Source organism: Octodon degus, unplaced genomic scaffold, assembly GCF_000260255.1.
Source record: "Octodon degus isolate 3935 unplaced genomic scaffold, OctDeg1.0 scaffold00085, whole genome shotgun sequence".
NCBI classification, from domain to species: domain Eukaryota; kingdom Metazoa; phylum Chordata; class Mammalia; order Rodentia; family Octodontidae; genus Octodon; species Octodon degus.
The window spans coordinates 6,659,012-6,673,318 of NW_004524661.1; the positions used below are offsets into that span (position 1 = coordinate 6,659,012).

The 14,307-nt window shown below is 39.9% G+C and overlaps 1 protein-coding gene across 6 annotated transcripts in view; it reads right to left on the reverse strand.

Moving 5' to 3' along the window:
- Tenm2 (teneurin transmembrane protein 2) overlaps positions 1-14,307 on the reverse strand; it is a 935,290-nt gene that overhangs the window by 562,264 nt on the left and 358,719 nt on the right. The window contains exon 6 of one of the 6 annotated variants that reach the window (XM_012515975.1): positions 7,775-7,784. The exons of the other annotated variants lie outside the window; for them this stretch is intronic. Within the exon in view, the coding sequence (XP_012371429.1) occupies positions 7,775-7,784 (10 nt within the window). The remainder of the gene's footprint in view (positions 1-7,774; positions 7,785-14,307) is intronic. 6 annotated transcript variants of the gene reach the window in all.

A 14,307-nucleotide genomic window follows, 5' to 3' on the forward strand; every position in this document is an offset into this window, starting at 1 on the left:
ATTTGATTCAAATTTACCTTAAAATTTCTACAAGTATCAATAAATAGATTTATGGTGTTTTATCCAGTTACTATTATGTTTAAATCATAGTTTGGAATATTTGATTTTTCAAAACATTTGGCGCTTCCTATGAATCTTTATATTAGAAACAAAATTTTAAGAACATAGCACTTTACGTGTTATAAATAGGGATTATAAAAATGAAGCAAAAATGGATTGGGTTAATACACAAAATATGCGCTATCAATAACTACAGATTTTGGTGAAGGAGAATGAAAGTTTAGCTTTGACTCATTTAGCAATCAAACAGACAAAAATATACTGTCACTCATGTCAGCAATAATGTCTTGAAAAATTAAGAAACCATGCACTCAGACACTAAATCATACAAATACTTTCTTGCAGCTCTTAGGAAGAATATTCTGTGTGCGGTATAACGTAGTGTATAACATAGAGTGTGGTTTATCAGGTGATATGTTTAATAATCTAGTCAAAGGAAACAGAATTACTTGCCTTATAGAATTGTTTGGTAACATTTTGCTCATCGATAAGAACAATTAAAATATATTGAGAATCTTTTCAGATTACATTATTCCCTGGATGTAGCTGGAAACCTGGCTTAGGAAAGGTTTAGGCCCTCAGGAGACACGATGACATTCCTTTGTCCTCCACATGCTGAAAGGCAGGTGGAAGAGCGGAGCACGGAGGGAAAGGTCGCTGACCGCCACATGCCCTTATTGTACAACACGCATACATTTAGTTGAGAGAATTACCTGCAGACATCAGCTGATTCTAGGAGGTCGTTTTCAGGTGCTCTGTTGTCACATGGTTTAATTAGTCTGACTTTTTCTTCATGACAAAAAGGATTAGATTCACAAAAAAAGAAGGCCCAGAAATACCAACTTTTTTCAAGCGCCTTTAAGAGCAGGGAATATGCAGGTTTAATTCCATGAAGCAAAGGATATGGAGTTAAGGATGCATTATTTATGAGTTACCAACAAAGGATAAAACTGCAATTAGGAAAATGCACTTAGCAGTTTTGCAACAAAACAACACAAACAAAATTCTGTCACCTTAAAGCTCCCTTTTAAGTGGCCAAAATGGAATTATTTGCCACTTTTCCAGGAAGACTTCTTTGACTGATATCTTTCTACCAAGATTACTCTTCTGAGCAGACAAAAATGTGTACATCCTGAGTGACAGAGCAGTTTTATGCCTGCCATAGTGCTTTGTATGCCTTCTCACGTCCACTTATTGTTCTGTCAAGATACTCACAGGATGGGATATTAGAAATAAGTATAAAGATAAAGTATAATAAGGTTTTTTTTTTTTCCTTTTTCAGGTACACTGCATATTCTTTTTTTTCTTTTCCAAATCAAATTGGTAGGACAGTTTCAATAATTAACACCACTGCATATTCCTGAATAAACCAGGAGCCACTTCTTACACTTCTTTTTTCTGAAGGCTGATTTACGGGGCATTTCTTTAGCATTGGGCAAAGAGCAAGAGGAAAGCAGGGAGCTACCGAAGGACAGAGGGATGCGTACTTTCAAAGAAAGTGGATTTTTAAAAAGGATTGTACTGTGAAACAAAGATGGCATGACTGGAAAAATACACATAAACAAAAATTAGCGGAACTGACCTGCCTCTAAAATGGCAACATCCTAACATCCACATTACAGAAAAACTGACCTCCTGTCACATGAATGTGCTGTGCAAACACACACAATGGGGCGTTAGAATGATGTGGTGGGGGTTAGATGCTATTTCCCAGAATCTGGCTCTGCGCATGGACTACAAGTCATCAGCAGGAGTGATAGTCCAGCAGATGCTTCTGAGGTTTGAAGAGTCAGTCCAGTCTCTGGCATTCTTGGCCACCCAGTTGACCGAAGCATAGCGCAAGCATGGAGTCGTGGAGCAAGGTAAAAGGAAGTAGCACTGATTACAATGCCATTATTTGGGCACAACAGTCTTTGGGAACTATTAAAAATACACTGTTTACTGCATAGTAGGCATAGGCCACATCACTCTTGTTTCCTTAGAGCTAAGCATTATTCTCGTTCACGTTTAATTGAGGCAAACATACAGCTCCTGAAATAAAGCCACAAAATTCTTAGTAGGAGGGTTGGAATTCTAACCCTCCCACCCCCTCAGGAGCGCAAGACTGAGGCTTATATAAAATCCTTAAACCATATAGTCCATAAAATGGTTTAAGATTGTGTAAACGTGAGCTGTCTTCCCGTGACCCCAGGGATTCCTTGATTGAACAACGGAAGTCCTGGTGACACTTGGTCACAGTCATTCAACACTCATACTTGGTCCCAAATACAGTCATTCAACACTCAAGCACACAGAGAACAGATGCACTGTGAGTGTGCAGAGTTCTACAGAGCCAAGATTATTAATGGAGAAGCAGGAACACTGTTGTGTGAGCATAGATTGCTTTCTCTCTTCTTATGAGGCTCATATCGAAATTTACTGTCCAATTCTATATTCTTGGGCTTATGTAAATACCACCAAGTATGCAAATGTCTTTGCATATCACAGTAATAACAGGAAACAAGATGCCTTATCTTTCCAATTCAAAAGAGGCACAGGCCATTAATAAACCATGCCAATCTCATTAGACTATAACATTGTTTTAAAAAAAATCTCATTATATCATATTGGCATGGGGCTTCCTTGATATTTTCAAAGAGCTTATGTGTGACAGCAGTGATGTGTTTCCTTTTTTCCCAGGCATTCACTGGACAGCACACCAGTTGGACACAATGGGTGTTCAATGTTGAAGATTTACTTCTATGCATTTGTCTGGTGAGTAAAATAGAGAACGCAAATGTGAGGAATGCAAATTTGCTGTTGTCTGGGGCTGAAGCTTAAACTGGAACTGAGAATATGAAGACTACAGTGTTTTGGGAGGGAAATATTTATAAAGCTTCAATACGGACAGTGTGACCAGTAGTACATAAATACAATCTAAATTCTGAGTGTAGAAAAACTACCTTTCTGTTGGTCCAGGTATAGTTACTCCTGCACCTGCATGCATCAGTGCCACCACAGCATCTAGACTTCTACTGAGTATATTGCATATTTATTTCATAAAATCCATCCCAAGAGTAGGGTTGAACCATTGTCCCCATTTTATGGGAGGGGAAAGTAAGACATTCAAGTATGATGAAGCTTGCTCAAGGTGAAGTTATAACAAGCAGTACCTTCGTCTCATTTTTAACACCTTTCAAAACTAATTATTTTCTCATCTCAAAATTCTGTTTTTCCAGTAAATGTTTGGGGTGGTCGCTGTTGCACATCTACTTCCCTGGAAAACATTCTATCGTGCTGTGGGAGTCAGCCGCAGGTGTCAGGATTTGACTTGCATACACTTTTTCACAGGCGTAAACATTCAGGGACACCAAATCAGAGGCGAAGACCCAAAGGATAAGCATTCAAAGATGGTCAGGGAGAACAAAGGTGACGGCGGGACTGAATAATCAGGTTTTGACCCCCGGTGACCTGACCTGTGTCATCCTGGAAATTCATTTGTCTCCCTCCAAAGGGCAGCTAAGTTGACTTAAACAGGATGCAAGGAGGTCAAGCAGCCTCAGCAGAGTGACCGGAGGCTCAGATACTCAATGTCCATGCCCTCACAGCTATACACCCTGGAGTTTATTCCTCTTTTAAAGAGAATGTAATAGAGAAATTCTAGTCAGCAACAAGCTCACTTTTTCCAGAGTCTAATGACATCATTATAGAACACTCTCACTTTGCTGTGTGGATACAATGTCATTAGTGCCCCTGGGGTTCAGCCCTTGCTATCTCAGTTATTCTCCACAGCCTCTTGCCGTGTTGCACCCTCTCCCATATGTTGAAAAAAATGAGAGCTTTTATAGACACAAAAGGGTCTGTGATAGCCCCAAGAGCACACAATATTATTTTATTCATTAGTTGTCAAGGGCCTGCAGGGTTCAAATAGACAGGTCAGTAGAAGGGTATCTATAATATGAATTGTTCTACACTGCAAAAAAATAGGGTATTTGCTAGAAGGTGTCCCTAGGGTTCAGACTTAATAGAAACTACAGATTCAAGTGGGGTCTCTCAACTTTCCCCTTTTCTGAGACCACCGATCTGAAAGTCAGTATTTGAACTGCTGTTTGGATTTTCTTTTCAGTGACTGAATATTATTTCCTGATCCTCACACAGGCCTCCTCTATGCCAAATCCTAAAGCCTGCCCCTCACACTCAAACCAGCAATCTCAAGTATCTGACATAAAGGGTGTGTGGTAGATACTCAACACATCTGAGGTCAAAGCACAAACCCAAGGGGCTTGGCAGAGGTCAATGATATTCCAGAGGGAGGGTTTCCCCAATTGACAACCATGAAGAAGAGAAGCTCTCTTAATTGATGGTGAGCAAATTTGTTTTGATGTGGACATTAAATGAAAACATTACTAGAAAGCATTTTTTATTCTAAGATTAGAATAACTTCATTGTATTTTCTGATTATTCAAATGGTATACTTGGTACCACATGCTGTGCTGGCCCTGCCCCCGGGTGTGCTGAGCCAGCCACCGAGACTGGACGTGGTGGTGCATGCCTGTAATCCCAGTGCTGGGGAGGCTGAAAATGGGAGGATCACTATGAGTATGAACTGCATAGTGAGAGCCTGTACCAACTACATAAAAAAAAATTATAAAATAGTATGGACACAAGGAAAAAAAGGGAATGAATTAGCAACAAAATTAAAAGTAGATACTTTGGTTCACTCAAAACATAAAACATAAATTATAATCAAATATAGCTTAAATTGCTTTTTATAGTTTTAGTCACATGCGTACTTATAGAGATGGCCCTATAATCACTAGCACTTATGACAGACTGTAAATGCTGTTATAAAACACAACAGACATCACTGTTTAATGCTCTTTGTAGAAGGTCTTAATGACTGCATCATCTTTTAGAATTCCGTGTGTGCATCAGGGGTGTATACGGGTGGCACGCATCCTTTTATTACATAAGAGACAAATCATCCCATTTCTTGTCTTATTTTGTCTGAGGGAGAAATAACTAATTTTTCAATAACTTTCCTTAGCAGAGTTCCTTTTTCTTTGAGTAATTTTTCATGTCATTATTCTTATTATTTTATCCTTGAGCCAACAGTGGGTCTAGCCTTGTTTTCTGACAGAGGTGCCGGTGCGACCACTTACCTTCACATTTGTGAAGGCAAACTTTCATTGAAGAATGAAACATATTAGCACCCACCTTCAATTTCCAGGCCCTTCCCCTATCCAGTCTCAACATCTAACGGAGTCTACGGTGACACCGGGCCTTCTCAGGAAGCGCGGGCTATGGTGATCAGACTCTCAGTTTCCATCAAGCACCTTACTGAGAGAACTGATGGATTCGAAAGCTTGTCTGCATGATACCCCATCTATCCAGCCCTCCAGCCCCTGTCCCGAGGTCACCCCAAGGCCACGTTCTTGGATATCACTTTATGTCAAGGGAAATAAATCAATTTATCTTGAACTGTTAAATGTAAGGTGAATATATATACATGCACATATATGTAATCAAGCATGAATTAAAGATTTAATAATATTCTTTTTTATATTTTAGGAAGTATCCTTTTGTTGATCATCTGATATGCCAAGTTGTATAGCCTCTGAGTAGTTTACCCCAATGAAATTTACTATAAATCAAATTATTATTTTGGCATAAGATTTTTCACATGGCAAGGTTTTTAGAGTGTGTACATATTACATTAGAGCAGATATGTATGCTATCTTTGGAAGGATGTGTTAACTCATGAAGCTGGGCACAATAATTTTAATCTCAGCGCACTGAAAAGTGATCCAAAGAGTTTATTTAGGTCTCTAGAACTGCTATATTATAAGCAGAATGTATAGTTCAGCAGCTGCGTATAATTTTTACGAAATTTTTTTTTCCTTTCAGAACTTTTATTAGGTAGTTTGGGCAAGAGAAAAGTTCTGAAATAGTTGTCTACCCAGTTCAGGACAACTGGACTAGAGGACCCTGTGACTGGAGATGGGCTTGCCCAGACATGGAGGCAGATCTTTGGTTTTTAAAGGGGATCTGACTGGCTTATTGTTTCTGAGGCCTAGTTTAGATTATGTTTTACATGGTTGGCTAAAGGATGGCAGTCTCTAGGGATGAGACCCGATGCAGAAGCCCTGGCTCTGTGAAGACCATCATGAGCCCAGACAGAGTCCTGTGGGGCAGGTGATCATCTCCACTACTCCCAGATCAAGATTTGGTGGAAGAGGGACCATGGCAAATAACAAAAGGACAAAGACAACTATAAAGTATTTACAAAGGAAAAAAACTCAAATATTGTTTTACCAGGGCCTGAGATAAATTGTGATTCTGCTTGACACCTGGCCCCAAATCCCCAACTGCCTTGGGCCATGTGGAAGATTGGAAGGCAGAAGGGGTGCCAGCTTCCTCGGTTACAGTGAGAAAGATGTGGACAGGGAGGGCAGACTTGACTGGCAGCTGCAGCCCAGGCTTCTACCACATTTACAAATACGTACACAAATACATTACATACAATAGCAAGTCTGGGAGGATGGCTCCCATGGAATCTAGGAAAGAGCAGTGCGGTCCCCAAAATATGCTCTCTGTATCCTTTCCTGCCCAGGGTAAACCCTGCTCAGAGTGTGTCCTCCCTTAGTGCTGTAGTGTGCTGGTACCGAGCGTGGCCCTAGGTGAGTTTGGAAGGTTGAGGCTCGGGCTGCGTGGGCATTCTGCAGTGGTTATAAACTTGGCTTATGTAAAATATGGATATTATAGAGCCTCTAAAATTAACACAATAAATGGATTTGTATAAAGATAATAGATGAATGAATGTATATTTGTTCATACAATAATTATTTGCCTAAATTTAGGTCCTGGTTCTTTTTTTAAAATTATTTATTTATTTGGTATAGGGTCTTGCTGTGCAGCTGGGACTTGTAATCTCCCTAGCTCACCCTCCCTGGAGCTGGGATTACAGGTGTGTGTTACCACACCCAGTTTCTGGGCTGTCATGGTGCACCTGGGATTCTGAGGCTGATTCAGCATGTTGTACAGGGGATTGAAAGACTGCTGAGCTATCTCCCCAACCCTAGTTCTCTTGTTCTTAGGCCTAGTTGGATGTTAGGATCACAGGGAGAACTTTAAAAGTACATACTACCTGGCCCTCACCCCAGCTAGAGTGGAGAAGCTTGGGAGGGGATACAGCCTGTGCGGTTCTAGAAAGTTCTCCAGACAATTTGGCTTTTAGCTGGCCTTGAGAGAAATTTTCAACTGTTAGGTTATAACATTCCCTCTGAGACATAATGAAATGAGTAACTATTTAATTTGTTTTATGACTGCACTAATAAACAAGATTGAACAATACAGTACTTGCAAAATAAATTTCGTTTTAATTTATATTATTTTTTTAAACAATACTATTGGTCACAGCAGAGTGGTGAGCTAGAGAATATGTGTGGGGGACAAAATCATCTTGGAGTCTAAAGGTTTAATTCCAAGGGCAGAAGGAATGGTAAAAGCTACAATATTCCATTTATTGTCACATTAGAATACTATAGACAAACAAATGAGAATTTCCTTTCAATTTATGTGATGACAGGAGTCTGCATAAATCTATAACCTTGAAAGAGGGCCAGGTTTTCCAGTCTGTTGCCATCAAAAACTATATTTCTGGGGGACTGTGATGGCTTGGGGGACAACAATGGAGATTCTATAGATAGAAAAGGAAAAGGGGCCCGAAGGAAACGAAACAGACTCTTCAGAGATTTCTGTTAAGCATAGAGTTCCAAAAGGCTACTGTGAACTGTGTCCATAAGCTACAGGCATGACAGGAACATGTGAAAGGAGGGACCTTCTAAGAAGAAGAGATGGCGTGCAGAAGGCTGTCTTCCGGTAAATATGCACACGCCTGTGTCTCCACATTATACTTTCTACCTGCAGGTTTGACTTGGGGAGCAACATGCGTTACAACTGGGATGATCAAGTCTGTGAGTGAGCTCTTCCCAGGTCTCACACTGGTCTTTTAGCATGGAGGTCTCCTTGGTATTAGAGAAAGAGGAATGAAAACAAACATCCAGCCAAAAGAATAAAATTAATAAAAGGAAACAAAGAGGACAGGATGTGGTTACACCTTCGTTGACATTGGATCACATTGCCCTTTCTAATGTGTATATGTTTAGTAAAATTGCATGGCTCCCTTTGTCCTTATCTCAGGCCACCTTGGGAGTTTTGATCCTTAAAATTACAAAGAGGACAGAGCAAGATCACAAAGTGCTACCTCTTGAATGTGCTGCCATCCATCTTTTGGATGTGAAACATCTAAAACCAAATTCTCAAAAAAAATTTTCCTCTGAGCATTTATTCAGAGCTCTGTTTCTCTGGTGATTCTTAACAAAGGTTTTTGTTGCCTGTGCCCAGAGGAAAGACTAATTTAAATGTAGAAAGAGACACTTAAAAAAATAATGTCATCTGTTGGCAAAATCTCTGAGGGCATTACCTTCCTTTCACACATGCAGGGAGCTCAACCTGATTGCATTTAGGGTTATCTTTAGCAGCTACACTCCGAATCAAAACATTCTCATGAGGACTATTGTTCTAACTAATCTACTTATTAAGCTTTTCTTCAGTTTTAATAGTCTTTTATTAAAAAAAACTCAAAGGGGACAGCTATGGATTTTGCAATTATTAGCAGGGAAAGAGCAGCCTATGACCTACAACCACTGATTTTTCTAAGGATGTTCATCTTTTCAAAGCAATCCTTTAAACCATTATGCTTAATTGCAGGCAGGCCCCTCCCCACCTGCCACCCTGTTCTCTATCCCCAACAAAGTATAACCAGTGGGAAGCCCACCGGAAGTGAACTGTCTTCCCTTGTGGATTTCACAGGTGAGATGTGAGGCTGTCATTTAAAGGAAGGAGATGCACTGACAGGGCTTGGCACACAAGGAAAAAAACAAGCACAGCACACAGTATTTGTGAGGAGGATGTCTAAAGCTCCGCTTAAACCAACCCTTTGTACCTCTGAATACAAATTGGGGACTCTTTTTCTTTATACTTCCTCTGCCTTCCCTGTCTTCAGGGATGAGAACAATAAGTCTGATGAGGTCCTCTCTTCTTTCTGTGTTGCTTTTGTCAGGCAAAAGCTGTTCACATATTTCTTTTGACTGAAAGCTATATTCCCTCAACCAACTAAAAGGAAAATTTTCTAAGTTTTTATTTGTTATTAAGGCATTTCTCCTTCAATGTACAAAGAATATACTTTTGGTAAACTCAAAACTCTTTATACCACATCTAAACACATGATCCCTCGCATATCTAAACACAAACAAACCAAATGCTAGAGAAATATAGAGTGATGTACCATACGTAGTCTCCACAAAAATGTGGAGAAACATAACCCTTCTGGAATCACACTGGATACCATGGAAGCATCTCAGCTATTATAATTTTTAAAATTCACCTGGAGCTTTCCAAAGAGAGAGAAGAGCTTCTAGTTCTCCTACCCAGGTGCTTAGTTAAAATGCGGCACCATGGGCTGCTAATTCATTCCTTGACTCCTGAGCAATTATTTTGTACTTTTGGCCTTTACTACCTGAAGTCACTGTTTCTACATCATTCTCACTTAAGGACTCTTAGCATCATCTAAAATAAAAATGACAATTAAGCCTCCCTCTGCATTGGCAACTTTTTCCTAAGGAGCCAGGAATGCTCTAGAGATCCACATCTGCGTTACCTTGCATGAAGGATGCTAAAATTTGTATTCATGCAAATGGGGAGTGACTCAAGGAATAAAAGCACTAAACACTGGAGGAAGATTTCTGAAATATATTAAACATCATAGTCATGTTAATGAAATCCTGCTAAGAGACATAAGGGTAAAGGAAATGACAGCAAGCCTTGGTATCACAAAGTCACTCCATCAAACAAGGGTTTAATCTTTACACAAGATTTCTAGAATCCTACTTTTAGTAAAGGGGTCTCCAGGAAGTTGAGGAAGATTTACTTCAGTGACCTTGAACTGACATCCTTGAATAAAGAAAGGACTTTGCTCTAGGAAGGACTACAGATTGTCAACATTTGGCTTACATGATGGGAACCACACAGGGAGCTGAGAAAGATTCTCAAACCTGGTCACATTGTCTTTGCTGTGACCTTTGTTATGAGAAATGCAGCGTCAAAAGGTCAATGAAAGACTTTCTTGAGATACAAGATTAATATCTTATTTGATCTGCATGCAAGAAATAAGCTGAAAATGGGGGTTCTCCTTACATTTTTTTCTTTAGATAAAATGCTTCTGGCTTTGCCTCAAGTTCTTAGAGAACCTGAGATATGTAGCGAGTTTGGATCAACCCCTGAGCTCCATGATCTTGAACATTCAATAGAGGGTGGTGGACACGTGACCCTCCTACTTAAGCATCAGTGGATCATCAGTAAGATGTGGGGTAAAGGGCTATCTAAAGAATAATGGTGGATATTAAAGGATCACACTGTCTCCTCTCACCGGGTCATGACAGACACTGTTGCTGGCCAACTCCAAACCCAGTAGCTATTTTTCCAACTCTTTCTTTTATAACCAAATCTCACTTTTATTCCTGTCACTAGATGCTCAGAGGAGAAGGTATGGGCCATCTATACCTGGATGACAATGCAAGGTTTGTGTAATGAACTTTTGATGATGGTATACATTTGCTGGACTGATAAGTGGGTATTGCAAACAGTTGCCTAAAGAAACAAGAGAGAAATAGACTGGTTGATTCTGGAAATGACTGTACTCTGTCATGAAAGACAAGAGATGCCCAAAGTAGACCCTCTCCCCAGCTTGTGTTCCCTGGCTTGTATGCTGGCGTTGGAGAGTGACACACACGTATGATGGTGACTCCAGGTGCAAATCTGGTTGAACCCAAGGCCTTGTTGAACTATGGCATCAATGTAGAGCCTCCTTCCAGACATAGATATTATTAAAATAATATCTTCAGAGCCAGCATTATAGCTCAGCAGCATTTTTAAGTTAGTAGTAGCAGATAGTATCTTTTTATCTTTGCAGCTGAATCAAACTGTAAGGATATATCCTTCCTTGGTTGTATTCCCCCTCCCCCCTGACGAAATACTCTGTGGATGGACAGAAGTCATATATACAGTGGTGTCTTGGTGTCATATTTTACAGGCTGTAGGAGATGAAGAGTATCCAAAGCAAGAAGTTCCAAACAAACTGATGGGAAGGGGGGCTGAGTACCAAGCAACTAACACTGAGGAGTTCTACCTTATGCTTGAAGTACTAAACAAAGATGATTGATACTAGGACAAAATTTTCACATCAGTGTGTTGTGTACCAAATTGAATGAGTTTCTAAGCAGTTGAGTACCAAGGGATGACTGTATTCTTAAACACTCATCACTTCTGAGGGCCTCATATTTATTTGGACTTAGAGGATGTAGGGTAACTCAGATAGTTTGCCTTGAAATGTCCTAATTTTAGTGCTAGACATCTCAGCAGCCTTTATAGTCTCGGCCAAATCAAGATAGAAAGCCACACATACAAAATGTGCCACCAAATTAAGAAATTATCTAGATACTGCAATGTTTCCCTTCTCAAATATCTAGGTATATAAAATAAAAGAGGAATTAAGATTGAGTTTAAAATAATATATTCAGGGCCAGCGTTATAGCTCAGCAGCACGGTGCCTGCCTGGAAAGCACAAGGCCCTGAGTCCAATTCCTGGTGTCAAAACAATCAAAGTAGTAGTATCTTTGACGGTCCACCTTTCAATATGCAGGATCAGAGACCTCAGGCAATTCTTTTTTAAAATGTAGTTAGTACAGGGTCTACAGGATCTCACTGCACAGGTCTGACTCGTAGTGATCCTCCTGTTTTCAGCCTCCCAGGTGCTGGCATCATAGGCGCGTGCCACCATGCCCAGTCTCAATAGCTTTCGCAGTGTGCCCCAGGGTGGGGCCGGCACTGCAGGCTGGGGATGGAACCCTGTCCCTGTGTGTACCTAAGCAGACTTTTTAACCCGCTGAGTTATCTAGCCAGCCCTCCAAGACAATTCTTGAAAAACAACCTAGTCTAAGTTCACATTAGGATTAATGTTAGGAAAAGCTAATAATTTATGCATTGTCTGTATAGACATGTCAGACACTCTGTATTAGTCTACTTGAACTACCTTAATAGCCCTTAATAATGCTGAATATTGGTGATGTATTATGCATAATAATTTATTATTTTAATTTTATTTAAAATTAATATTCAACATAATATTAACACTTATTTACCTTTTTTTTTTTGAGGTAGCTGAGGTTCAGAGAGCTTAAGTAACCACCTGGAAGTCTCTCATATGTTTAGAAGAACAATTCCTAGTTTTTTCCAGTATACAATGTTCACTACCATTTCCTAGAAGTTTTACTTTAGTGTCTCTGAACCTATAGATTTAAGCACAAAATCCTGGGGAAAATGAGAAACATGTACCCAGGAAGGTCTCTGCTGCCTCAGGGTCCAATTGATACAGTGTTCTCAAAGATCTACTTGTTCACGGAGTCCCTGTCCCCAGCAGGAAGTCCAATTAAGAGCAAATGCCACATCTGGCATCTTTGCTGATGGGAAGCACCCATTTTCCACAAATACTTCCGAGTCTTGTCCAGTGGAAAAATCACACAGAACATTTCAAGTAGTGGAATCAGGGGTTACTGAAGCAGAAGTTATCAGCGAGACCCTATCCTATATTATCTGCTTGCAGGAGAGCAATGAGAAAGACGTTGGTGATTTTTGATCTGATTGTATTTAGAAGATAATGTCAGTGAGAATTGAGTGTTGCTACTTGTGCAGAGTAAATGTCGGGGCAGACTGAGACATTTAAGAATGAGGAGAGAGGTCACTTTCTAGGAAAAAACATTCCATTTTATTAACATTACAACTATTACATGCCACATTATTTTTGTTTTAGTTTTGGCAAATATAAAATAAGATAATTGAGAGAACCCAATGACCAAGCATCGGAGTCAATTTATAGAAAGATAAACCCAGAATGGAACCCTAAGTGACCTCATTTACTTGGTTAGTTCATATCTCTGGTACTCAAAATGCAGGGCTACTATGACAGCTCATCCAGAGAAATTTCAATGGTTATTTTCTGAAAGCTTGGTGATTCATTTAGTACGGACTGGGACCCATGAAATTTTAAATATTATGAAGGTAAAAACACAGTCTCCCTCTTGTAGCCTATTCTGTCCCTTACCTTCTGGAGGTTTTAAGGATATGAAATGGGATCCAAAGCAGTTTTTTTGGACAGGGTTTTTGTAACCATGATGAAGTTCTTCATCTATGGACAACAATGCTGATATTAGCAGTGGCAATTCTGGGAACAGGTGCATGTGACGGAGACCATAGGCAAAGCTAAGTAATTGTGTTTTATCTTGTGCATTTTTCATAAAAGTACTGTGACAGCCCTGTCCTTGATCAGGAGGGAAATAAAAGTTCAGAACTGTAGAATTTGTTCAAGGTCATGCAATTAAGACACAGGGACAACGCTGGCACTTGAACACGGGCTGTTTGACCTCAGAAGCCAATCTCTATATCACTCACTATAGCCCTCCACCTGCAGATTCTACTTATGCAACAAGATTTATGATACTCCAAACCATATTTTTAAAAAAACAGTTCAGGGTTATTTAGCCAATGTCCTGACTAGTGTACGATCAATCCCATATAAAGTAGTGCCTTAAAGTTGTACAAACCAAAAATATAATGAGAGTTCAAGATGCTTCAGAGAAATTCTTGGTTGACAGATCTCTCCCAGTTAGGGATGCCCCCTTTGAGGACAATATTACGAAGGGCAACTATCATCATGTCACCCCCAGGTCCCTTGGTGCTACTATAAAAGACAAAATATGGAATACTGTGCACTCTAAGTCTTATCCCATATGACTTTTTTTATGTCCTTATGATTCTTAAAATATATCTAAGTCAACTATTTCTATAATTCATCAAACTTAACCAAGAGGAATAACTGAATCTGCTGTTCCTTATCCAACTGGTGGCAAAGGTGAAGCCATTCTTACTAAAAGAAAGTAGTGCTATTTTTGTAGCTTGTTTTATTGGGTAGAAAATAACTGGTCTTTCGGAAGATGTGGGTCCTGTTTTCATTTCTGCCTACGAGGTGGTGGGTGACCCTGAGCGAGATGCCCTGGGAGCCATACTTTCTTCATTAACGGAGTGAATGACTCAAAGCCAGGGTGCATCCCCTCAGGGAAAGGCTGCACTGAAAAATGTCTCACAGTCAGCAAA